At 47.4% G+C, this 26,696-nt stretch overlaps 11 protein-coding genes and 1 pseudogene across 11 annotated transcripts, besides 31 other annotated features; all 12 read left to right on the forward strand.

Moving 5' to 3' along the window:
• Positions 1–1,116: a sequence feature (areas merged during assembly that could not be assigned to a particular haplotype. This can correspond to areas where the two haplotypes were merged or to regions with more than two copies in the genome that were merged during assembly.).
• Positions 348–404: a sequence feature (GA-rich).
• Positions 1,117–7,814: a sequence feature (heterozygous, Esmeraldo-like haplotype).
• Positions 1,399–1,418: a microsatellite.
• Positions 1,448–2,623, forward strand: Tc00.1047053506213.10 (hypothetical protein, conserved; the record flags this gene model as incomplete). The annotated part of the gene is made up of 1 exon (XM_806829.1): positions 1,448–2,623. The coding sequence occupies one exon, from the start codon at positions 1,448–1,450 to the stop codon at positions 2,621–2,623; it is 1,176 nt and encodes a 391-aa protein (XP_811922.1).
• Positions 2,814–2,892: a sequence feature (T-rich).
• On the forward strand, positions 2,926–3,315 carry Tc00.1047053506213.20 (hypothetical protein, conserved; the record flags this gene model as incomplete). Its single annotated transcript, XM_806830.1, has 1 exon — positions 2,926–3,315. The coding sequence occupies one exon, from the start codon at positions 2,926–2,928 to the stop codon at positions 3,313–3,315; it is 390 nt and encodes a 129-aa protein (XP_811923.1).
• Positions 3,457–3,477: a microsatellite.
• Positions 3,497–3,556: a sequence feature (T-rich).
• Tc00.1047053506213.30 (hypothetical protein, conserved) lies at positions 3,584–4,243 on the forward strand (the record flags this gene model as incomplete). The annotated part of the gene is made up of 1 exon (XM_806831.1): positions 3,584–4,243. The coding sequence occupies one exon, from the start codon at positions 3,584–3,586 to the stop codon at positions 4,241–4,243; it is 660 nt and encodes a 219-aa protein (XP_811924.1).
• Positions 4,346–4,401: a sequence feature (T-rich).
• Positions 4,402–4,437: a microsatellite.
• Positions 4,493–7,792, forward strand: Tc00.1047053506213.40 (hypothetical protein, conserved; the record flags this gene model as incomplete). The annotated part of the gene is made up of 1 exon (XM_806832.1): positions 4,493–7,792. The coding sequence occupies one exon, from the start codon at positions 4,493–4,495 to the stop codon at positions 7,790–7,792; it is 3,300 nt and encodes a 1,099-aa protein (XP_811925.1).
• Positions 5,558–5,600: a microsatellite.
• Positions 5,657–5,707: a sequence feature (GA-rich).
• Positions 5,729–5,776: a sequence feature (GA-rich).
• Positions 7,815–8,605: a sequence feature (haploid, non-Esmeraldo-like haplotype).
• Positions 8,239–9,090, forward strand: Tc00.1047053506213.50 (annotated as a pseudogene).
• Positions 8,606–10,976: a sequence feature (areas merged during assembly that could not be assigned to a particular haplotype. This can correspond to areas where the two haplotypes were merged or to regions with more than two copies in the genome that were merged during assembly.).
• Tc00.1047053506213.60 (40S ribosomal protein S2, putative) lies at positions 10,968–11,759 on the forward strand (the record flags this gene model as incomplete). Its single annotated transcript, XM_806833.1, has 1 exon — positions 10,968–11,759. The coding sequence occupies one exon, from the start codon at positions 10,968–10,970 to the stop codon at positions 11,757–11,759; it is 792 nt and encodes a 263-aa protein (XP_811926.1).
• Positions 10,977–26,696: a sequence feature (heterozygous, Esmeraldo-like haplotype).
• Positions 11,927–11,975: a sequence feature (AT_rich).
• Positions 12,004–12,888, forward strand: Tc00.1047053506213.70 (hypothetical protein, conserved; the record flags this gene model as incomplete). The annotated part of the gene is made up of 1 exon (XM_806834.1): positions 12,004–12,888. One exon carries the CDS (start codon positions 12,004–12,006, stop codon positions 12,886–12,888), a length of 885 nt encoding a protein of 294 aa, XP_811927.1.
• Positions 12,963–13,002: a microsatellite.
• Positions 13,336–13,836, forward strand: Tc00.1047053506213.80 (60S ribosomal protein L17, putative; the record flags this gene model as incomplete). Its single annotated transcript, XM_806835.1, has 1 exon — positions 13,336–13,836. One exon carries the CDS (start codon positions 13,336–13,338, stop codon positions 13,834–13,836), a length of 501 nt encoding a protein of 166 aa, XP_811928.1.
• Positions 14,168–16,297, forward strand: Tc00.1047053506213.90 (hypothetical protein, conserved; the record flags this gene model as incomplete). The annotated part of the gene is made up of 1 exon (XM_806836.1): positions 14,168–16,297. One exon carries the CDS (start codon positions 14,168–14,170, stop codon positions 16,295–16,297), a length of 2,130 nt encoding a protein of 709 aa, XP_811929.1.
• Positions 16,365–16,475: a sequence feature (T-rich).
• Tc00.1047053506213.100 (hypothetical protein, conserved) lies at positions 16,554–18,557 on the forward strand (the record flags this gene model as incomplete). Its single annotated transcript, XM_806837.1, has 1 exon — positions 16,554–18,557. One exon carries the CDS (start codon positions 16,554–16,556, stop codon positions 18,555–18,557), a length of 2,004 nt encoding a protein of 667 aa, XP_811930.1.
• Tc00.1047053506213.110 (uncharacterized protein) lies at positions 19,004–21,559 on the forward strand (the record flags this gene model as incomplete). The annotated part of the gene is made up of 1 exon (XM_806838.1): positions 19,004–21,559. One exon carries the CDS (start codon positions 19,004–19,006, stop codon positions 21,557–21,559), a length of 2,556 nt encoding a protein of 851 aa, XP_811931.1.
• Positions 19,414–19,452: a microsatellite.
• Positions 21,644–21,684: a microsatellite.
• Positions 21,836–21,888: a sequence feature (T-rich).
• Positions 21,997–23,892, forward strand: Tc00.1047053506213.120 (ATP-dependent RNA helicase, putative; the record flags this gene model as incomplete). Its single annotated transcript, XM_806839.1, has 1 exon — positions 21,997–23,892. One exon carries the CDS (start codon positions 21,997–21,999, stop codon positions 23,890–23,892), a length of 1,896 nt encoding a protein of 631 aa, XP_811932.1.
• Positions 23,657–23,795: a microsatellite.
• Positions 24,182–24,286: a sequence feature (GA-rich).
• Positions 24,326–24,368: a microsatellite.
• Positions 24,646–24,667: a sequence feature (AT_rich).
• Positions 24,915–24,944: a microsatellite.
• Positions 25,072–25,099: a microsatellite.
• Positions 25,302–25,324: a sequence feature (AT_rich).
• Positions 25,792–25,828: a microsatellite.
• Positions 26,592–26,619: a microsatellite.
• Positions 26,664–26,688: a microsatellite.

Raw genomic sequence — 26,696 nt, forward strand, 5'->3', positions numbered from 1 at the left:
ATGGCAAAGTCTCCAACGGAGCAACGTCGGGATAGGAAGACACGCCGTCTTGAGAAGACGCAAATCAACGAGGGCATCAAAACAAAGTCCGAGATGCATAAGGCGCTGAATCCACCACCAGAACAAAACCCATTGGATCTTGTCTTTAAGGAGTTTTGATTCCTTGAATCCGCTGGCACTTCATTCCCTAACCCGTCCTGGCAATAACGTTTGGCAAGAAGAAGAACAACAGCAATGAAAGAAGTGAAAGGTATACGCACTAATAATGGTAATAATACCAGTAATGCTGGATGGGGAAGGAATTCTTTGCTCTGCTCCAGGGGCGTTTTTGTGCGAAAGGGAAAAATAGAGAGAGAGAGAGAGAGAGAGGAAGAGAGAGGAAGAAAGAGGGAGAGGAAGAAAGAAGATATGGTGGAAGGGGTAGTAGTGGTTGTTGTTGTGATAAATCGTTTAAAACACATGGACAGTTTCCTTGTCCTCTAATTCGTCTGTGTGCATGTGTTGGCACGCAATTTGGTGACAACTCGGGCGCACTCCTTATCCTTTTCTATTTTGCTTGTTCTTTTCCCGACGCTGTATACATGCGTACATTTTCCTTTTTTTCTTTTTTTTGTATTGCCTCTTCCAAATAACAAGTGCGCGCCGGGATGCAAAGGACAGAAGCGAGCCATTTAAGCAATTTCCAAAAAAAAAAGGAAAGAAGGATAAGGATGCAGTCACGGGACATTTTTTTTTTCCTGCACTTTTTTTTTTGCCGCCTCCGAGGGTCTTTGACTGTCTGAAGTAGCGGAGGCGGCTCAACAGGAAAGTCCGACACGACAGTTAGAATAAATTTATGGGCCGCTTTTTGGCTCACCCGTGAACGAAGCAATTATGCACTGAGTTACGTGGCTATGACGGGAAGGACGCGTCCGCAAACACTTGGGAAGCGGATACGAAACGGGAGACGCGAGCCAAAAAAGAAAAAAATAACGATTTTTGCTTTTGATTACGCCGCAAAGCGGTGTTTTCCCCTTTTTTTTTCCATTGGCCCTGTGTCACTTTCTTCTTTTGTTATTGCGTTTGTTTTAATTTGAGCTTTTTGGGGTATCCAAAAATTTTTTGCGTATCTTTTTTTTTTTTTTTTTGTTCCTTTGGTCTGTGTGGGAGAGGGTTGCTCTTTTCCTACAAGGAATGGATGACAATGTTGCCAGTGAAACGCGTAACTTGAGCGGTTTTAATTTAAGAAGCAGCGATTATATGCTGTTGACATGAAATGGGTGCTGCCTTGCCCGGGATGTCTTTGATATGGGGATAGAGTGAAATAAATTGCACGCATTGCCACCGCATTAGCGGGGGGTGTAATCTGCATTTCTATAAGTGTTACTATTAGTGGTATTAGTGGTTGATTACTCTATGTTTTTTTTTTTTTTTTTTTTGGATTTGACGCATTTCTAGCGCGTGCCAAATGGAGGAGCCGCTGCCGAAGAGAAATGGATCGGCAGAGGGAAAGCCATTTTTAGAGGCGACATTAAGATCGTCGAAGACAATTTCTTGTCACCCAAGTGCCTCCCATCCGGTCGCACAGGGGTTACATTCCAAAAACTATTCATACTTAAGCGAAAGTGCGTGGGAGTCCCGTGAGAGTAGCTCGGGGTATTATCACGAAAAGCAGGCAGATTTCGACGAGGGTATACGCCATGGCTTCTATCAGAGACTCTACCGGTTTTATGAGAAGTATAACCCCAAAAAATTGGACAGAATTGAGGAGTACCTTACCGCCTATAAAGGGGAGGAGGAGCAGCTTTTTGCGATACTGAAGGGGAAGTATGGCCCAGAACCCCCAGATACCGCACCCCAGCCAATGAATTCAGCATGCTCTAGTGAGAATGCCTCCATCATGCACTACGTGGGTAAACGTTACAGTTTTCCCACAGTTGTTTCTCCACAAGAAGGCAATACAGACTGTGAGACGCCCTACTGGGGAAACTTTAACCTGATTGGTGAGCGCGATGTGCTAGGACTACTTTGCAACCTTGACACAACGAATGAGGAGCTTCAAAAGTGTTACATAGGGATATTAGCTCACCATCCGAATAGTGCATGGAATGGCATGACGTACATTACACGTGCAAAGGGAGTTGCTTCGAGTGGTAATCCTTTTTTGGGACATATTTGGGCGGGTAATCTTTCTAGTAGAAAAGCTATGGTCCATGAAGCTACCGTTTATTATCGTGTAGATTTATATTGCACGGATGAATGCCAGCGAAGTGGACAACATGAACGCTGGCGACTGAGCATGTATAGTAGTGAAGTGATCTCGCTTAATTTATTTAGGGTGGTTTGGGATCCGGTTATTTCCTTTGAACCACTTCCTGTGACTCGGTCGGCAGTTTCGGTGCATTCTTCCGAACAAGTTTCTCTAATGGGATCTAGCGCAAGTCATCCTCGTTCTCGAATTGTGGGGTTAGAGCAACCGCAACAGCCTCCTGTAGGTGCAACGCTGGCGAGCATTGTGGCTACTCTGGAAAGACTCGAAGATAAGTTGTGTACAAGGCTGGATGCATTGGAAGCAAAATTGTTTTTTCTGGAGTTAAAGTTGTCTGCTGGTAACGATGCGACGTCAAATAATAATAACAGTTGATTTTTGTTGGCGAAGAAATGGCTATCAAACAGTGTGGGCCTTGTTTCTGTTGTTGTTGTTGTTTTATTTATACCTTTATTTTGTTATGTTGTACGATACGATCCAGTTTACTGCCGCTTGCTCTCTTTTAGGCAATGTTAAATTGGTAGGTACATGTATGCATAGGGGTACCGTGGACGTCTGCTGTGTGTTTTGTACTTTTTGCTGTTTTTTTTTTTTTTTAACTGTTTTTTTTTTTAACTGTTTCTTCTCTTTTTTGTTTGTTTTCTCAGTAGATTAGTGCTGGATGTGCATGTGTCGAGATGGCGGAGGAGGCCTCTTCTAAAAAAGTTATTGTCCACCACAAGATGGTTGGGATGCCTGTTTTTGATGGTCAATTTAGTTGTGATGTAGACTTGGAGCTTTACGCGGTGTCACAGAAAATTATTGAGAGTCATGGCGGCACAACAACGTGCGGGTTTCGCATGTGGTTGACTCGCGTGGAGCCCGGTCTTATTGTGCGCGATTTTAAGCAAAACTTATTTGAGGCCTTTTCATTGAAACACGAAAGCGTTTCATCCATGTCGCGGGCCGATGGGGAAATGGCGTATCATGTTGTGGTTTATTACGATTACGATGCCCCGCAGACGACGTGTCCCGTGTTGAAGCTGCACTTGGGGGACTATAATCCCAAGAAACACGGCAAAAACTAAAATGCATGTGAATGTCTTTGGCTTTCCTTGCAAAAAGAACGGTACAGGGACATGACCAATGGATATATTTATATATGGTTTTTCTTGTGAATTGGGTGATTTTTACACGTTTATTTATGTACGTATGTATTTACGCCACTGTATATATATATATATATATATGTCAGTGTTAGGTTGTGCATTTATTTAATGGTTTGTTTTGCTTTATTTTATTTAATTTTATATTTTCTTTCTTCTCTTTGCTCAAGCCTGCGGGTGTCCACCTTCAATGGGGGGTGACGGCCAGTCACTTTCGAATAAGCGTAAGCATTTGGAAGAATCCAGGGTCTTTGTTACCGCCGAGCAACTGAGAAAAGGAGCGGGCAAGGAGGTGGATGTGACGCAAAAGGAAAAGGAACGAATTGCTCAGCGATGGGCACATTGCGCATTGTCGTTAGAGCCGTTGGAAACACCCGTTGTCTTTGATCTCTGTGGCCGGTTGTATTCAAAACGAGCCATTGTGAATGAGCTTTTAGAACGAAGACATCGACCCAAATACAATAAAGAAGGCTTTGACGGTGGGAATTGCGCCGTCGCAAAGCTTTCGGATGTCTGTGAGGTGAAGAATGTGGAGGAGGGCGAGCGGGTGTGTATCCGATGCCCTTTAAGTGGCTTTGAGGCGTCGTCTGGGCTCCACAAGTTTGTTGGGTTTTGGGGTTGTGGACATGTTGTTTGTAACTCCTCATGCTCCGATTCAGTCATGAAAAAGGGCGAGGCGAGAGATGCCGCCCCCGGGGCTGAACCGGCGACCACATCGTGCCTGCTCTGCGGTGAGGATAGCTTCCAGGTTCCACTGATACTGGAGAGCGAAGATGATGAAGTTGCTCAGTTGCAACGACTGCGCCCACTTCAGCGGCTTGCTTGTAAGCGTAAACGATTGAAAAATTAACTCATTACTTCTCCGTACATTTATATACGCACGCAGAATGATGGGACGGTTGCTTTCCGTTGTATTGATTGGTACGAGTGGTGTCGTTTAGATTTGGAACCCTTTTATTTTTCTCTGTCACTCTGTTTGCTTTTTTTTTTTTTTTTCTTATTTTCCTTTTATTCATTATTATTATTATTATTATTATTATTATTTAAATTTAGTGCACATACCTTTTTGAATTTAGGGGCACGAGAGGGTATAAAAGCCATGTCGCGTACATGGTGCCCTGCATTGACCGCGGATCCATCTTTGCATTTTGATACAAAACACCTACGAAGGAAATCTGGTCAGGATGGCTGCCACGCATTATTATCTTCCAGGGGACGCACAAAGGAGACTGCTGCTGTTGCGGCTGAATGTGACGCTTCCGTGAAGGAATTGTCAACTGACTTAACAGAACGTGTGAACTCTTCTATTTCCAAGTTCAGCGCTTACGTCGTTGCCTCGAGGACCAATATGGCTCAGTGGCCGAGCTTTGCGGATCCTTCCGTAGTCGCTTTTTGTGAGGCAGCGATTCCGCTTATTGCTCAAACAGAGGATGAGGCCGAGGCTATAGAACCAAACGAAATGCCTGTGACTGCGTACCATCTTTCACACATTTTGAAAATGCAATTGGAATTAGAGAGAATTCCTGACGTAAAGCTGCCATCTGATCAGGTGGTGGATTTCATTGCCCATGTTATGCGCTTGGAGGCCCAACGGAAAAACAGCAGTATATCGGAGAGCATGCGACGGGTGACACTGATGCCTTCACCCTCGGCCAAAGTTTTTCTTGCTGGTGTGATCGAAGCGTTGAATATTAACCGTCGTATGATGCAACAACTACGCTCTCTTGCTCTTGCGGGGGAGTTTGAAGAGAGCACGGAGGAAATGGTGCTTCAGGAGTTCCTGCAAGCAGCCCAGCGTCTTGTTACATTAGAGGTCCCATACACGGCACTCAGTCATGTGTCAGGGAGTTTAATACCATTACTCAAGGATTCCATGATAAGGGTGGTGAATATGGAGGGTAATGACCTGGGGCTTTCGTCCAATGAGGCGGATGTCATTCCTCTTCTTGCAGAATACATAAAAGAAAACAAGTTTCTTCTTAAACTAAATCTCAGCTACAACAACATCTCTGGGACGGGCGCTGTTTTGTTGTTGGAGGCCCTTGCCACCTCCGATACAAAGTTCACACCGCAGTATCTTCCAGAAAGTGAGAACGATGGAAAGGATGAGGAAGCGGAGGACGGTGTTTTGAACGACATTGGTTTTTTTCTTCCCCACCTGCACGAGGAAGAGGAAGAGGAAGAAGAGGAAGAGGAAGAGGAAGAAGCGGTGAATGTGGCTCAAGCAAAAAACCTGGGGAAGAGCAAGAAGAAGCGATTGGCCGAAGAAGAGGAGGAGGAAGAAGAGGTGGAAGAGGAAGAAGAAGACGAGGAACTGCAGCAGAGCCAAGATAACGATGACGACGAGGAGGGGGAAGAGGGAGAGGAGGATGAAGAAGAGAAGTATAAACTCCCCCCTCATCTTGTAAAGAAGTTCGCACGGATTTTTCGAGGGCTGTTGCGCGATGAAAGGGAGGCGCGCGTCGATTTTGTGAGTGAATACATGAATGAGGCTGGTAAACTGGTGAAGGAGCTTGACGCCATTCAGGCAGAAATTGCAGAAGAAAAGCGCATCAGGATTGAGAAATACTGCCAGCGACGTAGTGGATGGTCACATCTGCAAGTACTTCGGCTGCGGGGCAATCCGATTGGGAATAAAGGGGCGACGGGCGTAGCTGCGGTGCTCCGGCATGAGGTGCAGCTGGAAGAGGAGGAGATTGAGCGTATTCAGACCGAGCTTTCTGACGGGGCGGACAAACTACTTAGCGAGCTGTTGTCAAGCCGGAGGAATTGTGTTGTTGAGGAAGTGAGTAAGCGACGACAGCTAATAAATGAACACCGCTCCGCCTGGTCCCTAATGAAGGCAGCACAGGCCGAGAAGGCACGCACAGAAAAGCGTTCGAGTGTCGTCTTTCCAGCCGTAAAGCCTTCATCACGCTCCGTAACAGGCGTGACCGTGGTCGGCGATGATGAGGATGTTGATGATGAAGAGGCTTTGGAAAATTCCATGGACGAGGATGATGAGGATTCTCGAAAGACCGCGATGGTGCGTTCAACAACGGACGTTGGTTTTGTCGACGATGTCGAAGAATTTGCAGAGGAGGAGGAGGTGACAGAGTTGGAAGAGGCGCGTGGTAATTGGGAGACGCCGTTCCCTCGTACGAAACGCGGTCTTCAGTCTCTTCGTTTACTTGATCTTTGCAGCTGCCAAATTGGAAGTGCGGGACTCAAGCGTATCGGTGATGCTCTTCGGGAAAATAAGTCCTTAGAGGTTTTATTGCTGCGACATAACCAATTTGCTAGGAAGCGTGTTGCGCTTCTTGCCACCGAGGAGGATGCGGATGAAGAGGCGGGGTCAACGACACGTGTGGACGTTCCGCACTATGTTTCTCCCGGGTGCCTCTCACTCTTTGGAACGCTCACAACAAATTCGACGCTTAAGACACTCGATCTCGCATACAACAACATGTACCCGGAAAGCATCCGTGCACTAGCAAGGGCCTTGATTTCCAACACGACACTCAGTTCCCTGTCATTGGAGGGAAATCGTATGGGCTTCAATGAATCCCCGTATCAAATGGACCCCGCTGTAATCAAAGCGACGGGATATCCGGTGGATGCCGCCATTTTCTCAAGATCTTCATGTTTTCTGGAGTTGCTGAAGGCACTTTTAGGGAGTGGTGTCACAACTCTGCTTCTAGGTTACAATGATCTGGCTCAGTGCTGGTTTGCTGAGGAGATTGAGTGGTTGACGAGGCTCTGCTGCCGACTGCATGTCCTATACTTAAATGGAAATGGCTTACTGTCAGAGCACCTCACACAATGGGCCAATGCTATACAAACAGATATGAAATTCACACTAAAGGAGTTAAAACTGTCAAGAAATGACCTACAGGGCGAGAGTGGAGGGGCAGCTTTGGGTCGCATTCTTAGTCGATGCCAAGAAAATTTGGAGAATCTTGTCCTTGATGAAACGCAACTTGGTTCCTCGGGTACGGTTTCTGCATTTGCGTCATTTGAATCATCTGCACTACGCTCACTGAGTCTTCAGAGGGTTGGAATAACGTCAGCGCATGTCCTCCCTTGTGCCGTACTGACTCCACTTCGTCGTCTTATTATTTCGGACAACCCATTTAGTTTGAGCGAGATGCTTGACTTTATGGATGTATTACGTGGCACCGCATCCGAATTGATGTGTTTGTCAATATGGAGTCGCGAGGTAATGATGGAAAAACATCTTCCCGAACTGCAAGAAAAGATTTGCCTGATGCCGAGAATCTTGTTTGCCGATTTTGGCATCATGAAGCGTTTTGACGACGTATTGGATGCCGATGACCCGCTTGGTCAAATAGAGGCTATTTTTGTCCACCGACATCTGTCACGAATGGCTGATGGTGTCTCGACTTGTAACACGCCATGAGATTAGAAAGTTTGCTCTTTTTTTTTTTTTTGTGGAGGAGAAGGGAGGTTTATGTATTTTTTTTTTCTTTACGTACAGTCAACGGGTTTCCTTTTCGGCTCGCTTTTCCTTGTGATCTCATTGGCAATATTATGTACATATGCCGGTGTTGTCAGCAGCCACGAGGATGGTTGGTGTGCCTGGGAAATAGTGAAACCCGGAGACACGTTCCCACGATTGGTACCGGCTGTTATTGTCGTTTTTGTATTTGTCTGTGTTTGGGGAATGAAATATGTGTTGCCAAGCCTGGAGCAATGTTTTGAACGCATTAACTTTTTTTATTGCATGCATGCGTTTTTGAGTAGCCATTGCGAATAGAAGAAGTAATTACCACCCAATATATTTATACATATTGAGAGAGAAGATATATCGTCGGTGAGGCGTACATAAAACACATTTACGGTGAGTCATGAATTGCAATTACAGCTGTGTGACACTCCATAACTCCGTGCGAATGCCGCAGCTTGGCTTGGGTGTTTGGCGGGCACAGGACGGAGCCGAGACGGCGAATGCGGTCCGGTGGGCAATTGAGGCAGGCTACCGCCACATTGATACGGCATACTTTCTACAACAACGAAAGGGGCGTGGGGCAGGGGATCCGCGAATCGGGAGTGCCCCGTGAGGAGGTGTGGGTAACAACAAAAGTATGGAATTCAGATCAAGGATACGAAAAGACGCTTGCGGCCTTTGAACGCAGCCGTGAGCTGCTCGGACTGGAGTACATTGATCTCTACTTAATTCACTGGCCGGGGAAGAAGAAGTTTGTTGACACATGGAAGGCATTGGAGAAGCTCTACGAGGAGAAGAAGGTGCGGGCCATTGGCGTTTCCAACTTTGAGCCACACCACCTCACGGAGCTTTTTCAAAGCTGCAAAATTCGGCCGATGGTGAACCAAGTGGAGCTGCACCCGCTGTTCCAACAGCGTACTTTGCGGGAGTTCTGCAAGCAACACAACATTGCCATCACAGCCTGGTCTCCGCTTGGCAGCGGGGACCGGACGGGTTTTCTGAAGAATCACGTGCTGGGGGAGATTGCCAAGAAGCACAATAAATCCCCTGCTCAGGTTGTCATCCGCTGGGACATTCAACACGGTATCGTGACAATTCCCAAGTCCGCAAATAAGGGGCGCATTCAAGAAAACTTTAATGTTTGGGACTTTAAGCTTACGGAAGAGGACATGCGTCAAATCGATGAACTCAACGAGGATAAGCGCTTCGGCGGACACCCTGATAATTTTTTCCCTGATGGAGAGGAGTGAACGCGGCTCTGTGATCTCTTTTGATTTTTTCTTGTGATTATGATTATTAAGAATAGCATTATTTTGTTGTTGTTTGGGAATGGTATTGGGGGAGCCTGTGCGAAAGGGAAAAATAAAATGCAAGGTGTGAACAAAAATAAATCTGACGGAGGTATTTTTTTTTTTTACTTTTTTTTCGCATGTGCGTATTCGTTCCTTCATGGTCTGTTGGCTTGTCTTTGACGTTCTTTTTTTGTTTTGTGTGCGTGCGGCTTGAATTGATCTGGCGGATATGAGCTGTTTGTGTGGGCCAACTGGAGCCCCTACGGTTCTGTGATGCGTCAATTTGTGTGTTTGCATGCCTCTTTTTTCTATTTTTTCTTGAAGCGGCAGAGATGCGTCGCCGTCATGTCTGCTACTTTGGCCCTATGGCCGCGGTCGCGCTATTATTGCTAATTGACTCCGCAGTTAGCATCCCGTTGATGCATGAACCAACACCTGACAATAAAACGACGGATCACCCTCGTGTATTTCCTGTTCACAGTATGGACTCGCCGCCTGCCACTTCCTCTTATGCATCGGCAAGCACGCGCTTTTTGTATGCCGAATCCAGAAGAGAATTGGCTGGAAAAGGCCGTGCGGTGCCCGCTTTGCCCCTGACGAGTATTCAGTATCGTGGTGTGGCACGGTTGAGGGAGACACTTCCTACTTGGATGGAAAACTGATTTCTGGCACAGGGCAATGTGGATACGGTGATTTTCTATGCCAATCTAACAGTGAGTGCTGTGCAGTTGGTAGAGGAATTCGGGTTTGCAAGGGTTCATGAGGGGCACTTGACTCCACTGGAGATGAAATTTCGTGATGTGCGGGCAGACGTCGTCGAAGACGCGATGCTGAGGGGCGAAGAGTGGAGTTCTCTAAAGGATGTATATCACTATTTGCCAAGAGTACAGCCAAAGTTTGTGTTTTTTTTTTGCCTATGAACTTAACTTTTTCGCGTTACATTGAAGAAAGCCGTTCGCTGCTGGAAGATTCCACGTGGTTTCTTTGTGGCTGTTCGCCATACTGTCCGGCGCGCCGTGCGTCACCGGATGACGTTCAGGGCACGCGGTGGTGCTCGCATGCTCTCTTTGATCAGCCGATTGTGTGGCGCTACAGTTTCTGGGTAAAGTTAGACGGTGACGTGGCGTTCCTTCGGTCTCCACGAGACAATCTTTTGCAACGGCTCCTGTCGAGTGGCCCGGTTTCGGGACACACCGGCTGAACCTGCATTGGCCATGGCTGCATTGACGAGCTGCCGGAAGCGATCGAGCGGCTCCTGACGGATCACAGAGCACATGCAGTGGGTGCTGGCCAAGACTGGTGGCTATCGGACGACCGAACACACAACACCAGCTTCGTTGTGGGCTTCCGTGAACTCCTTTCTTCAGCCACAGGTACGGAAATTGACGGCGTGCCTTAATGGGTATCGTGACGGGTTCTTCAAGCACCGTTGGACGGACCAAACTCTTCTTCATAAGGTGATGTGTGTGTTTTGTGGACTCCACGAATCGAGTTTCTTGCTCAATTGGGAGAGACTGCGGTGCACCAAGAAGTGGACAACACCGTTTGCCGTGTTTTGCCACAGCAAACGAAAGAAGAGGGTCCGCCCAGGGAAGCCATGTCGATAGTCGACTGAAACAACTTCCGGAATGCCAACCACTCACAAGTAGGTGGACAACAGGAACTGAGTCACATCTGCCCACCCCAAAGAAATGAACAAGGAAAGGACGCAAGCAACTCACTGAAGGGGGAAAGAATGTAAAGTTCCCTTTTTTCCTCCTTATTGGCTCTTATTCATGACGATTTTTTTTCTCTTAATTTTTCTGATTTTTTCCAGCTTCTAGTGCAAAATAACAATGGCTGACGCCCAACGCGCACCCTCTGGTGAACAGCGCGGCTTTGGCCGTGGCCGTGGAGGTCGCGGCGGCCGTGGAGGCCGTGGAGGCCGCGGAGGCAGCAACGAGAAGGAGGAGTGGGTCCCTTGCACGAAGCTCGGACGTCTTGTGAAGGAGCAGAAGATCACTTCTCTGGAGGAGATCTTCCTCTTCTCGATGCCCATCAAGGAGCACCAGATTGTGGACCAGCTCATCAAGGAGAGTGACATGCGTGACGAGCTGATGCTGATTGTCCCTGTGCAGAAGGCGACGTCGGCCGGCCAGCGCACGCGCTTCAAGGCATTCAACATTGTTGGCGATGGCAACGGCCACATCGGCGTGGGCGCCCGCGTCGGCAAAGAGGTGTCCCTTGCCATCCGCGCCTCCATGATTGCTGCCAAGCTGAACGTTGTTCCCATCCGCCGCGGCTACTGGGGTAACAAGATTGGCGAGCCACACACGATCCCGATGAAGGTGACTGGCAAATGCGGCTCCGTGTCCGTCCGTCTGATCCCCGCGCCGCGTGGTGCTGGCATCGTCGCGGCACCCGTCCCGAAGAAGATTCTTGAGTTTGCCGGCGTTGAGGACGTGTACACGAGCTCCTGCGGCAACACCCGCACGCGTGGCAACTTCATCATGGCGACCTTCTATGCACTGCGCAAGACTTACGGCTTCCTGACGCCAGACCTTTGGGCTGAGACGGAGGTCTCGCGTGACCCCACGGATGAGCACTCCGACTTCCTTACAATGGGAAGCAAGATGATCGCCGCATGAGAGTGAGACAGCTGTAGCACTAGCTGCAAACGTTTTTTAATTTTGTTATTTTTGTTTTTTAGTAGTTTGCATAAAAACTAGGACATATAGTTTTTTTTTTTTGTGCACGGGTTCGTTTTCCTATGAGGCTTTGTTGTCGTCGTTGACTTAAACAGTACGCCCTGTTCTTTTTTTTTTTATTTTTTTGTTACATATATATATATATATTAATTAATAGTAAACATTTTTGGTGCTGGCAGCCGGCATGCGCCGTGTGGTCTGTTTTTATTTTAGCCGCAAGTCAATTCGTTGGATTAGCTGCGCTCGTAATGTGAATGTGGATGCTGGAGATGGTTCTCGTGAAAGGGGCGATGGATCAATATCAGATGTCGCTGTGGACAGGTATACGCTTCTTCCTGCGGTGAGTCGGGCGTTGCCTCTTTTCAACCCGTGTCAGGAGTTTCCGGCGACAGCTGTTGGTGTGGAGCTACCCGACCCCCGTGATCCGTGTGTAGTGTGGCGAGAATATTACTCGTTCGAGCACAGGAGGCCCTATTATCACAACCTACTGACAAATCTTACAACCTTTGAGGTGCCATCTGGCTTCAGGACATGCTTTTCATTGTTTCATCGTCGCCAAGGCCTTTATGTTGATGCAGAAAATCGTGTTCATCATCGGGCTACGGTACAGGGCGGTGGGACACCGGACAAGGGTGCCCCCGGCGCATCTGATGGGGAAGGCGGATCCCCGGCCTCACCTGGCGGGGGCGGTACCCTCACGACGAAGCAAAAGTTAGCGGCATATGGCGGTGGTGGTTTGTTGTTGTATCTCATTGTGCACAACATTTTTCTTGCCGCGATATTTTTTTCCCTGTATTTTCTTCACGTGGACTTAGTGGGCATTGCACGTTCCTATGGCTTTAGTGTTGGCGACGATCCAATTGGATCCGGCAACGGTGCTGATGCCGCTGTGACGAAGAAGAAAGATCGGTCCTTTTGGGCCACGCTGGGCGTCTCGATTCTGCTAAATAAACTTTTGGTGCCACTGGAACTTGCTGCAACTCTCATGATGGCACCTGTACTCGTTCCACGTCTGCAGCCTTTTGCGACGAGGTTGATTCCTCGCGTGAAGGCCTTTATGAAAGGCTGAAGGATCGAGCTTTTTAATGAGTAGAAACAACGACAACAACAAACAATCCAACAATCGCAACACGGAAATGATACAAAAAAAAAACAAAAAAAAAACAAAAAACAAAAAAAAAAACGGAGTATTAAACGACGAGGTTTTGGCGGGGAGGGATGTGTAATTTTTGAGGGCCTCGCCCTATCCTTAACACACGCTATTGCTGGACCAATGTCAGTTGATGAACAGTAGGTTTGGATTGATCTCGGTTTTGCCCTTTTCTGTGCGTGTGTCTGTGTGTTTAATTGTGTATATATTTCTCTGTCACGTGGAATAATTCAAATGCATTTTCTTTTGTAATGTTTTTCTGGGTAAAGGTCTAATTGCGGCGATTTCTTTTTTTTTTCTTGGTTTCTTTATTTTTGACTGCTAAATATTTTTTTGCACACATTTCTTTTTAGAATTCCTCGAGCGATGGTGCACTACTCAAGGAAGCCTCAGGTGAGCTCGAAGAGCGCCAAGGCGAAGGTCAGTGATCTCCGCTGCCACTTCAAGAACACGTTTGAGACAGCGAATGTGATCAACGGCATGCCCCTTCGCAAGGCACAGCAGCTGTACCGTCAGGTTCTTGCCAAGACACGCTGCATTCCTTTCAAGCGCTACAATGGCAAGATTGGCCGTACCGCTCAGGCGAAGGAGTGGGGACAGACAAAGGGACGTTGGCCACGCAAGTCTGTTGTTGCAATGCTCTCACTGCTGAAGAATGCCGAGGCAAACGCCATCGAGAAGGGTCTTGACCCCAACAAGATGGTCATCAAGCACGTACAGGTGGATCAGGCCGCCCGCATGCGCCGCCGCACTTACCGTGCCCACGGCCGTATTACGCCATACATGTGCAGTCCGTGCCATGTGCAGCTCTTCATGACTCAGCCTCAGGAGCGTGTCCCTGTGCCGAAAAGCAAACCGAAGAAGTAAAATTTTCATCCGATGGATTCATTGAGTCATTTTTTGTTTGTTTTTGGCGTTTCTTCTAATTTGACGTGCCCTTTTATGGTGCACGCTTCTAGCGTTATATTTATCAAGTTCCCCGTTTACGCCCGTTTCGGAGGAGTATTACTGTGGCGGGTTTAACGCTTCTTGTTTTTTTTTCTTTTTTAATCGTCTACATGTGACAAAGAGGGCCAGTAAAAGTCTGATCCTCGTCTCCAGTTTGCTCCAAAGGGAGTGAAAAAAAAAAAAAAAAAAGAGTTAAGAAGGGAGCAAAAAAGGAAGAGGAAGCTTGTGGGAGGGTTTTTGACGAATCGTAATGGAAGATACTTTCTCTTTTCAGAGACTGCGTGTTGCGGTGCGTGAGCGGGCCATTATGGAAGAAGACGGTCCAAACGTTCGGCTGTGCCTCCGGACGGATGAGGGCAAAGTCATTGCCCATGCACCAGGAGTCACTGAGGGACTAATGTACGATTGCGACTACTACTTTTCCTGCGCTGCGACCCAGGAAGATATTTATTCCAGCATTGGGTCACAGATGGTCGATCTTGCAATTCAGGGTTTGAGCTGCAACGCTGTTGTCTTTGGGTTTGCGGATACGGGAAAAACCTACACACTTTACGGAGATGGGGACGGTGATGGGCTTCTCCTCAGCACAGTAAGAGATTTTTACAGCCGCCTTGAGGCTCAGTCCGACGAGTACGAGGCGAAGGTTTTAATGCGCTACTGGGAAATGAGCCGTGATGCTGTGGAGGACAACTTACGTGAGAACGATGAGGGTAAAGAAGCCATTTCGTATGCCGTCTCCCGCGACCATTTAGACCGTCTGACGATACCGAACCTGACTGCAGTGGAGGTACCGACTGTGGAGGAATTTTTGATGCAGTTAGGCCGTGGGAACCGCACTAGGATGAGTCGATGCGAAGAAAGGATGTTTCGATGGCATGGCTTTGTGCAGCTTATTATCGTGACGACCGACAAACCAGAGGGGACGAAGAATTATATTCGCACCATGACTTTTGTACACATGAAAGGGACGGATCGGGTCGGAGAGAAAGGCATTCGTGGTGAACAACTCAGGGAGGGAAGCTGCATTAATGTCGGCGTTACACTTCTTCGTGCGGCGGCCATTCATTCGCTGGAGTACCGTGAGAAGCGCCGGGCTTTCTCTACCACACCTGAAAAGCATCGTGAACTCATTCGTCGTAGCCAATCATTCTTTATGGAGTGTAATTTTTCCCGCATGATGTCTCAGTTCATCTGTGGATTTGAAGCATGTTTTGTGATTGGTTGCACGAGTCCCTTGCAGTACAATGAATCGATTGAAACGCTTGAAAGCCTGCAACTCTTTCGTCAGTTGCGGTGCGTTTTGAAACCCATCGTCGTCATATCTGATCGAGGTATGTTAATTCGGCAGCTGCTTCGACAGGAGGCTCTTCTCGGGGAGGAAGTTGTCTCGGAGATTTATGATTCAGATACTGCCGGACGCCCCTTGACGGAAGCAGAGGAGAAATTGCTGCTCACCTACAAAAAAATTTATGGCACCGTCCCAAGAAGGGGTTTAGAAACAATGTTAGGATTGGATCGAGAGGCAGAATTGATTGAACGTTGCAAGACTAGGGCTCAGCAGCAAATCGGAAAGGTTGAAACACATGGCATGCGCACCCGCATTTTTCTCAATCCTAGCAAGACCGCGTCATACGAAGGGCAGTGGGAAGATGGTAAGTTTGGCGGTTTCGGGGAGCTGTTGCAGAGGCGCAGCAGATACCGTGGTGAGTTTCGGAATGGCTTGCGCGAAGGTGAAGGAACGCTATGGATTCGTGCAGATGAAAAATCGCCATGGATACGTGTGTACAGGGGTGAATGGTTGGCTGGAAAGCGTGATGGCTTTGGTACCTCTTGGGACGAGAATGGCGACGTTTACGAGGGGGAGTGGGCAGATGATAAACGTAACGGTTTTGGCCGACTTTTTATGGCTAACGGAGACCACTTGAAGGGAGAGTTCCGTAAAGGTCTCTGTGATGGACGTGCGCTGCTGCTTCTGACAAATGGCGACTGGTACGATGGATACTGGGCCATGGGGCTGCGTGAGGGACCTGGTATGTGGTGTTATGTAAACCGACAACAGTGTCTTTGTGGTGAATGGACCAAAGGTATATTTAAATCTGGCACAATGTATGACCTTCCCCATAAGAAAACTAACGAACATAGCCGTTTTATTCCGCGGCTAGGACTTTTGCGTCATGTTGAAGTACTGGAACTAGAGCAACGAAAATTGTATGATCGTCGTGTGCAGGAGTTTGCTGCGCTAGGATACAAATGGACAGAGCCTGTTATTTTCCCACCTCTTGGTGCTGCAGTTTCGTTTGACGATGACGGCGAAAAATGTCACGTAGAATTAACCGATGTTGAGGCAGCTGATATAAGCTGGGGCTTAAATGTTGAATAGTGTGTGGCTCTCAGAGTGTCCTTCTGGTTGTTTATGTATATTATCAAGAGTTTCTCCTTTACCTGAATTTTATTTCTCCCTTATTTTCTTCTAATTTTTGTTACTTGTTTGTGCTGTTTTTGTTGTTTCTTGCGCTACTTTTTTGATGCATTTTGTGTATCTTTTTTTTTTTTTTTTTCATTATGCTGTCTGACGGTATAGGCTGCAGTGAGGAGCACGTTGAAATCTACCAACAAACTGTGCGCGAGAAAAGCAAATGGGGGGGAAAGGAAATTCTGCTTGCGCAGAGACGGTGCGAAGGGAACCGACTCCCACACTGTCGAATTTGGCTGGCTCCGGTCCAATAACTCGCCGCCTCATTGAGAACTACTGGCGCTCTGTCATGGATTCCGGGTGGAAGCCGATAGTAGAGACGCCGTCCCGTGCGTTATTGGAGCGCTGTGGGAGTCTGAAGACTGCATCCTTGGCCATGCGATCTGAAGGCTCACAGAAGATGTTGCTGACAGCCCTCTCTTCCTCATCGGATCCCGTGCAATGGTGTATTGATAACGCCGAGACGGCAGAGTTGACAGGGCAGTTTGCGGTTGCGGAAAATTACCTGCAGGCAGCCATTGAGCAGCTTTACCGTTCTGACTCTATTGCGCTGGGGGCAATAAACACCGTCGCTTTCCACGATGATGCAAAGCTGGAACGGGATTGCGCGAGGACGGCTGACATCTTGCGTCGTTTTGGAAAGCTGTCCTTGCGGAAGAGCGCGCATGGTGAGGCACTGGCTTTTTTAAATCTCAGTAGCCGCATCGACCCACTTACGCCTGTCACGTATGCATTGCGAGGTGCTTGTCACGAACACCTGGGGAATAACGCTGAGGCGTATGAGGAATATAAGAAGTATCTTTCTTTAAGCCCACCCACTCTGGCAGTGGTGGCTCACACGGGTCAGTGTGCAATAAAGGCGGGAAAATATGAAGCGGCGGAGCGTCACCTATTCGAGCTGTTAAAAATGACAAAAATAACAGCGAGCTCTTCTGCGGTACCCTCTGGCACCTGTTTTACTCTGTTTGACTCATCCGATTTTTACGAGGCACACGCGTACTACTGCCTTGGTCTTGTGAAGGAAAAACAAGCCGAGCAGGCAGCAGCTACCTTGTCAGAGGACTCAGTAAGTAATTCTGCAGAAACATTGGCGCAGGAGGCAAGGGCCTTCTACGAGTTGGCGGTGGCGAACTCAGCTTACGTGGCAGCCCTTGAGGATTCTTCTGAGAGCGCCATTCTCGCGCGGGATGCACCACTGGCTTTAGAAAATTTAAGACATTTACAACGTTTGCGAAGGAGTTGCGCACATTATTACTCCCGCGCCGCAGATGTATGTGCCATGATTAACGACACTATCTCCGAGATGGAGGAGCTTTCTAAAGCACTGGACCAGCGTCAACCGGTGACAATCCGTCGAAAGACGCTTCTTCGTCGTGCTGCTGTTTACGCGTCAAAGCTGCATAACGTTGACAAGGCAATTGTAGACCTCTCATTGTTGTTGAGTCTGCCCGGAAATGACTCCTGCACAGCTATGGCGTACTTGCAGCGCGCCAAGGCGTTTGAACAACGCAGTTGTGAACGCCCACGGACTTCGAGGGAGGACGTTGGGGCCGCTCTACGTGACTACAACAGTTTTGTGGAGACGGCGTTGATGCATCCACACGAACTAGACGTCCCACCCGAGTGTATTACGGAGGCCATGCTAATCCTCGCGAACGGGGCGTTTAAGGAAAAAAACTACGGCCGGGCTGCACTTTTTTTCGCACGTGCCGTCGCGAGAGGTTGGCAACCTCTTGAAGATTTACCGCGGGAACGCCGAGAAAAGAAGAAAAATGTGTCGTCGATATCGCTTACGGGGGTGGATCTTCTCACAAAGATGTATGTGGCGATTGCCCGCACTGTGGTGTCGAAGATTCCTATTGCAGAGGACATGTTTAGGGTTCCGTACGAGCAGCGAGAAAAGCCCCCTGCGCAGGTGGTCACCGAGTTGAAGAAGTCAAAGGCTGCAGAGCGAAAGGAGGCGGAGAAGCCGGTAGTGGCGGTTCATGCAGTCGGATACCAGGTGGTGGAGGAACACTATCAGCGGCTGCGTGCAATTGAACCAACCTTCTTCTCGGCCTTGCAGTACGAACTCCTGGAACTGTGGGAGCCGTACAGAACGGAGGTGGAGCGGCTGCGGGAGGACCTGATGCTCACAAGAAACGGGAAGAAAGTCAAGCGACGCTGAAATCACCCAAGGAGCGATGGAAGCGAGAAGCGAGAAGCGAGAAGGTCCGCGGTGTGACTCCTCTTTCTCCCAAAGCGACGAGGAAGAAGAAAAAAAAAAACGTGACTTTATTCATTTAGTTCTCCATATGTACAGCGCCAAAAACTTTACCCACACACGGGAGGAACTGCAAAAAAAAACAAAAAAGAAAAAAAAGAGGCTACAACGACAAAAAGAACGGCGCATCCATGCAAAAACACCTACAGGAGGGTGAGGATTTTTGCCCCCTAGTTAACTTGTATTGTTTGTCATTTTGGCTGTTGTTTTGCTCCAACTCTTTTCTAACCTTTAACAAAATCGTAATGATAGCAAAGACGTCTTGTAAAACAGGGCAAAAATAAACCCACAAGAATAAGGTGTGTGTGCGTGTGTTTTGTTGTTGTTGTTTTGTTTTTGTGGGAAGAAGGATGTCATCCCAGTTTATCGATTCGCAGGTGGAAGACGAGGAGGGTGTTCGCAGGCGCCTTATTAGCTTCTATGAAAGACACAACCCACGGCAGCTCGAGTACATTGATAACATAATTTTTGCATACAAGGGACACTGGGATGAGCTTTTTGTTGACTTGGCGGCAAAGTACGAGCATGAGTTTTGGCCAACTGACACGGCGAATGAGTCCTGCTCTTCTCCCTCCAACCGTGGTCGTTCTGCAGGCATTGATTCCTCTCCTGGCAGCTTATCTTGTCAACCATCAGATAGGTCTGTCGGTTTTTCCTCCTTTAAGCTTCTTGACCCCATGGAGGTCGTTCAAAGACGACGAAGCGACGGGAGAAGGGTTGACATTCAAAATGGTTCATTAGACATGATAAATGAAAAACCCAGCAACAACAAAAAGAACAACAACAACGACAACAACAATCTAAAAGAACGAAAATTGACGCTGTTGAGGCAATCTTTGTCTGGTGATGCACAGGAAGACATCACTCGACGACTGAGGCTACAGCAATTGTTTACGCGTTTTGCGCCGAGAGAGGTATTGCGCATGGAGGAGTTTATGGCGCAGTACCGAGAAGCATACATGATGGATATAAGTTCTGCCAGCGGCCATCATGATGTTGTTACCGAGAAAGAGTGGCAGGAAGCGATGATTCATGACCTTCTCCGCGAATTTGACCCAAATAAAAATGGCAATCGCGTTGGCTACAAGACCAATACGATTCAACGGGAAGTATATTTGAAAAAATCACCATCATATTTTGATTCACATGTGCTTTTCCCGTTTACTCCTGCCGATCCGTTAGATACGAAACCTTATTTGGGGTCACGGCTGCTGCAAGAATTCTGCGCTACAGAACCGAGTACACTCAAAGTTCAGAGGAGGAAAGAGAAAAACAAGAGAATGACGTCTTTACCGTTTATTTCCCAACTTCCCTTGACACCGAACAAGGAAGAGCGAAGGTGTTTTCATGTAGAAACATCTGTGGATGAATGGTGCGAACCGCCGAAAGAGCATTTATTTGCGAATAAAAACAAAGGCCTTTTGGCATCAGAACCAGTGAAATTTTATTGCGACAATACCACTCCGATTAGAAGTATGAGTGATGCGGAAAAGATGAGGGAGAGCGAGGAGTTAAATGAGAATGGGGATCTTCCGTTGTTATCCATCATTCTGAACCAACATACACATGGGAAAAGGGTGTGTATTTTGTTTTCTCAAACGCTTGAGGAACGAAAGGCGGAGGAATTTCTTTTACGCCCGGCGGTGCGGCGCGCACTTGCTTGCCCGCTTTTGCATTACCGTTTATTTTTGTTATTGTGCATCTCAATAGAAGCTGCCCAAGGCGGGGGTTTAACTCCTCAAGGTGACCCGATCCTGGCATGGTCTGGAGAGGAGACGCGGATACCGTACTGGGAGCCATCCCTTGCCCACCGTGTGCTTTGGCGTGGCTTACCTTCCCAACAAGTTGATCATACGTTTTTCCTACAGAATGAAAAAATTATTGGCACACTGCCATATGATCTCTTGGATACCCTGCACGCGTCACGCTCCCTTGTCCGAACCGTTGGTTTGGAGTCGTTGTGGCGTGATGAGGTGACATTTGCTGATGTTGTGGCGGTTCGTATGCGGTATTTTGCGCGTCGTTATCCCACACTTAGGTGGTTAGTGCTTCGACCGTTTGCTTGCTTGCGTAATAACCAAGAATGTACTCAACACTTTAGTCTGGACGAGCCTCAATGGCAAGGATGGAAAAAATTGAGTTCTCTCTTGTTTGTCGATGCTGTGACGGAGCTAATTCGTGTCTTTGGCGGTTTTAGTGAGCACTGCTGGGCAGAATTCATTGAGGTTTGGAAAAAGGACCGCAATTTACTGATGGCTATCGCGGCATTGCAGGATGAATTTTGCTCGCACAGTGGATTAGATGACATTAGTGAGGTTTGCTCCAATGAATTTGGGGGAACAGAAAAGGAGGATGTGTGTGATTGGGAAAGTGGGAAGGCTTGTAGAAGTGGAATACCGCGGAGCGTTTCAATGTTGTTGTCATGTACGGCATTTTTGTGTCTTCATTTTGGTCGGCCTTTTGGTGGCATTTCATGCGTGGACATTTTTGCGACATATCACTGTCTTCGTGTTGCTGCAATTGCTGAGGAGGAGAATTATAGACGACTCACGATTCTCCGGGAGTGGGGGGAAGAATGCGATGCACTGCGCCACCTCGAAGTACATTGTGCTGCGCGTGTTTCTCTACAGGAACGGGAACGTTGCCAACGGGGCACACTGGAAGTTCAAGAGTCCTCGACCAGGATGGAACTTTTCCAGTCGGTGCTTTCATGGCTCGCTCGGAGAAGCCATGGCTGCTGCGGCTCCATTGTGGCGCAGTCGTTGTTTGGCACGACGACTGTCACTGCAGTTGGGGCGTACTTTTCGCAACCCATTCTGCACTGGCGCCGAGACACCATGCAGCAGCGAATTCAAGCGTTTTTTAGGAGCGCGTCGGAGTACCAGCAGCGTCTCAATGACAGTTGACAAACTGAAGAAAATTGCATCGTTGCCACGGGGAGAGCGAAATTGTCGCAACTTTCCAAAGCAATAAAATAACTTCCCTCGCCATTTTCTTTTTTTTTTGCTCTTCTTTTTTTTTTTTTGTTTTTCACTTCTATCGCGAAGAGAGTTTATCCTGCATCCTTCACTTTGTGCTTGCGCCACACCGTGGGGGGTGGGTGTTTCTGTGTACGTATACTTTTACTTTTTTCTGTAATATCCGCCCTTTTATTGTTGTTGTCGTTGTTGGTTGTCTCTCTGTTTTTTTTTTTTTTACTTCTGTTCTTGGCTGTCTTTCTTTTTTTTTTTTTTTTGCTTTGTGGCGACGACACCGTTGCAACAGTTTCAATTAGTCATTAGCTCTTTTTTTTTTATCCCTTCGGTTTCTTTGCAAGCTGCATAAAAAGAAAAAAAAAAAAAAAATGCACTTCAACACTTCCTACGGCCAAAAAGATGTTCCGCCGCCGTTTACTCCCCAATTTCAGTGGGGTGGACGTCCCGGTGCATTTGGGAATGGTAGCCCTCAGAGTGCGTACAACAGCTACCAACCACGGGCAGGGGGTGGATTTGATGGCGGTCACTTCCGAGGCGGCCGTGGCCGGGGCGGTGGTGGCTACAGTCGCGGTGGTGGCTTTGGCCAAGAAAATGGTTTTAACCGACCACTGCAGTACCAAGGTGAAAGTCCTTCCCACGCATACCACCGCGAGGAGAAACCCGAAGAGGAAATATTCAAGGAGCATACTCCCGGCATCAACTTTGACCAGTACGAGGCTATTAAGGTACACATCTCGCCCAACGACATTCCACCAATGGAGTCGTTTGCTTCCATGAACACTCCGCTGGCACTCAAGGAAAATGTGGCACGTTGTCGATACCAAAAGCCAACACCGGTCCAAAAGTACGGTATTCCTGTTGTTTTGTGTGGCCATGATCTCATGGCCTGCGCACAGACAGGCTCTGGAAAGACCGCAGCCTACTTGATCCCTCTTGTGAGCTCCATACTGAGCAACGCAACTCCGAACCATCAAGGGCAAGGGAGCCGTTCTTCACCAGCTGCGTTGGTAATGGCCCCCACCCGTGAACTATCCATCCAGATTCATGAGGAAGGTCGCAAGTTTACCTATCGAACCGGGATTCGATGTGTTGTTGTGTACGGTGGTGCGGATCCCCGCCACCAAGTACATGAACTCTCACGGGGCTGCGGTTTGTTGGTTGCTACACCTGGCCGCTTATGGGACGTATTTACCCGGGGCTACGTGACCTTCTCTTCAATTCGTTTTATGGTTCTGGATGAGGCTGATCGCATGCTTGACATGGGTTTTGAGCCACAGATTCGTATGATTGTCCAAGGCCAGGAGAGTGACATGCCACCTCCTGGTCAGCGGCAGACGTTATTGTACTCGGCTACTTTCCCAACTGAAATTCAACAACTTGCAAGGGAATTTTTACATCGTCACTATTTCTTGCAAGTTGGTCGTGTAGGTTCAACGACGGAAAATATCACCCAAGATGTTCGCTGGGTTGAGGACAACGACAAACGGGAACATCTCCTCAGGCTTCTTCACGAGAATCAAAACCAACTTATTCTTGTATTTGTGGAGAAAAAGCGCGATGCTGATTACTTGGAACGATTCCTTCGAAACAATCGGGTAGCGTGTGCGTCAATTCATGGCGATCGGGTACAACGTGAACGTGAGGAAGCACTTAAAATGTTTAAATCCGCGTCATGTCAAGTACTTGTTGCCACAGACGTTGCCTCACGTGGTCTTGATATTCCTGACGTGAGCATCGTTATCCAGTATGATATGCCGAGTAACATTGATGACTACGTCCATCGTATTGGCCGAACGGGTCGTGCGGGAAAGGTTGGTCGTGCAATATCCTTTTTCAATGAAAAGAACCGCAACATTGTTGACGACCTTGTTCCGCTGCTAAACGAAACCCACCAAAATGTCCTTCAACAGATTATGGACCTTACCAAGCGTCCCAACGTTAACAACGGTCGTGGTGGTAATGCTGGTGGTGGCTTCCGCGGATTCCATGGCGGTGGCTTTTTTGGCGGGAGCGGCTTTCGTGGCTCGCGTGGTGGTTACCGTGGCGGCAACAACCGCGGAGGCTATGGCGGTGGGTACGGTGGTGGCTACGGTGGCGGTTACGGTGATGGCTTTGGCTACGGCAGCGGCTATGGTGCGAACATGGGCGGAGGTGGTCGTGGCGGTGGCTCCCGTGGCTACGGCGGCAGCAGTACAGGGGGTGGTGCCTTTGGCGGGCCCACAGGAAACGTCCGCAGCATGTTTGCGGATGGCCTCAACTCCTAATGCCATCGGTGGGATCGTGCGCAGGGAGAAGGAGAAGCCCGAAGTGGGGCTAACAATTTGGTTAAAATGAGGAAATAATATAGAGGAAAGGGCGAACAAATGAATTACTTAGGAGTGAGGCAGTGCAAAGTTAGGCGTTGGCGTGGGAAGGACACACGGAGAAGAAGAAGGAAATTAAAAGGACCCTGGGGAGAAGAAAAAATGAAAAGAAAAGGAAACGATCAATGCGAAACAGCGAGGAAACCCAGAGAAGCACAAGCACATACACACACACACACACAGGCCTTACAAAAAAAGGAGAGAGAGAGAGTGAGAGAACAAAATAAAAAAAATATTTCCACAGGGGGGAAATAAGAAATGCTACGAAGAAAAGAAAGAAAGAAGAAGAAAAAGATGAGGGCAACATCAAAATTGTGAAGCAGGAAAAGTGAACAAAAAAAAAAAAAAGGAAAAAGGAAAAAAGAAAAAAAAAAAAACAGAATGAGAAGGCAATGAGAAAGTTTTTAAACGCTTTTGCTCTCTTTTTTTTTTTTTTTTCTCATTTTCTTCTCTCCTTCCCCTCTTCCTCCTCTATGCATTTGCCGCATCGTTACAAGGTTGGAATTGTGTGAATGACGGATAAATGTATGTGCATGTATTTTGGATATGCCTGGGGACGGTGCGCCGGGGAAAGGAGTACCTTCACTGCCGAGTAAGAGAAGGACCGAAATAAATAGCGAACGAAGGTGAAGGGAGGAGGAGGGGAAGGGAGGGAAATTAAAAAAAAAAAAAAAAAGTAAACAACAAACAAAACAACAACACGCATCTGGGGGGAGGGGGCATCCATGACAGAGTGGTTCAATCTAAATCCGTCAGTTACGTGTATAATATTTTTATTGTTTCGTTTTTCCTCCGAGATGATGAGTGGGGCGTGTAAGGAAGGACGTGGGTCACACATGTGGACACCGAAACGGGCCTTTGGATTTTTTGTGATGCTGTTTTTTTTTATTTATTTTTGAAAAGCAATTGGGGAAAGAACAAAAAGAGAGAGAAAGAGAAAGAGAAAGAGAGAGTTTTGAACGGTGACCTCAGACGATATGGCACAGACGAGGCGCCAAGAATAAACGGAGGAACGACAGAAAAGAGAGGGGGAGATGTGCCTTTTTAATTCTGAGAGCAGAGAGGAAAAATTAAAGCAGTAGAGGAAGAAGAAGAAGAAGAAGAAGAATAGACGATTGGAGAGTGTTTCTAAAGTTAATTGTTGAATGGGAGGAGAGGAGGGGCCTATTTTCTGTTTCTCTCTTTCTGTCTGTGTGCATGTGTGTTGTGGGTTCACGTACAACGCCTGGTGGTCATGCCGGAACTGAAATGCCATTGCGGGGGGAGGGAGACACGAGGGAGGAAACTGGTTGCAAAGAAATACCACAAGCTTTTTTTTTTTTTTTTTTTAAAAGAGGCAGCAATGCAGTGAAACGCGAGGAAGCAAATCGAAAAAAAACATGAAAGAAAAGTGAGGGGAAGGAAAAAAGAGACTTACAAAAATGGCTGCAGAGAGTTTTATCACACGTATTTATTTTCACATTGGCACACATACACGCACACAAATAGACGTATAATGAAAGGCGAAAATTGATGCCGTCTGGGAGCACACGCGAGGAACAACTGCGAGAGACGGTGTAAAAGAAGTTGAGGAAAATTTTGGAAGAAAAAAAAAAATTTGTGTGATTTTGAGTGAAAGGCGCAAGAAGCGAATGATAAAACAAAATGAAGAAAAATAAATGTTAGGGCCATACGCGAGGGGACGTATTTGCACTACAGGCGTGAACAATGAAGGACTTAAGGAGAGTAAAGCCGTGTAATTGCGGGGAGGGGGGAAGGTGGAGGGGAGGAGGAGAAATATAAAAGAAATGTCACTTTTCTAAAAAGAAAAAAAAAAAAAAAAAGGAAAAGAAAAGAACAACGACAGTTAACACGTATAGAAGAGAGAATGAGGAGGAAGGAAGGAAGGAAGGGATTTATATGGGCGTCATATTTGTGTGTGTGAGAGGTCAGTTTGGGAGTAAACCACAACGGTAGAAGAAAACTATATATTTTGGATGCGGCAAATCACTTATTTTGTGTACTCCTGCGCGGTGTCGGAAACAGTTTCTTTATTATCATCGCATATTGCATATAAAACATGTACATATAACAACCCCCTTTGGTCCCCTTACAGAGACCACCGCATACGATGTGGGTCTGGTGCGAGGGCAAATGAATTTTGTCCTGCATCTCGGTATTTCTGTCGGAGAGGGTGGGAATGATGATGCTGGTGATGATGGGCAGAAGGGGAAAGGATTGAGGTGAAGATGCAGGCTGGACACGGGAATCTCCAAGATGGAATGCACCTCGCCCTTTTCACCCCCCTCAACGACACTGCTCGAGAGTGAGGCGAAGCAGAAAAGCCAACAAACGAAAGGTGTCGATAACTTACACGGATGGGAATCATGAATATGCATAAATGTTGAAACTCATAATGCAGTCTTGAGTATCAATTTTTAGTGAAACATGTTTATTTCTTTAATGCCATGTGTACGACCGTCACTGGAACCAAAAGAATTAACGTAACGATGCTTATTTATTCGCCTTTTTCGGCCACGACTTTTCGGACACACGAAATTAAACTCACGCAAATTGACGTCTTTTTAACGTGTTTTTTAAACGGGATGGAGCTGCTGGCGTTTTTTTTTTTTTTCTTTTTTTTTTTTTAGTTGTCATTTTTGTGCCGCTTTTCTCCCCCCACCACCCCTCCCTTTTTTTTTTTTTTTTTTTCCTTTTGATAAACC

The sequence above is a fragment of the Trypanosoma cruzi genome, genomic scaffold (genome assembly GCF_000209065.1).
Source record: "Trypanosoma cruzi strain CL Brener 1047053516331 genomic scaffold, whole genome shotgun sequence".
Classification (NCBI taxonomy): domain Eukaryota; phylum Euglenozoa; class Kinetoplastea; order Trypanosomatida; family Trypanosomatidae; genus Trypanosoma; species Trypanosoma cruzi.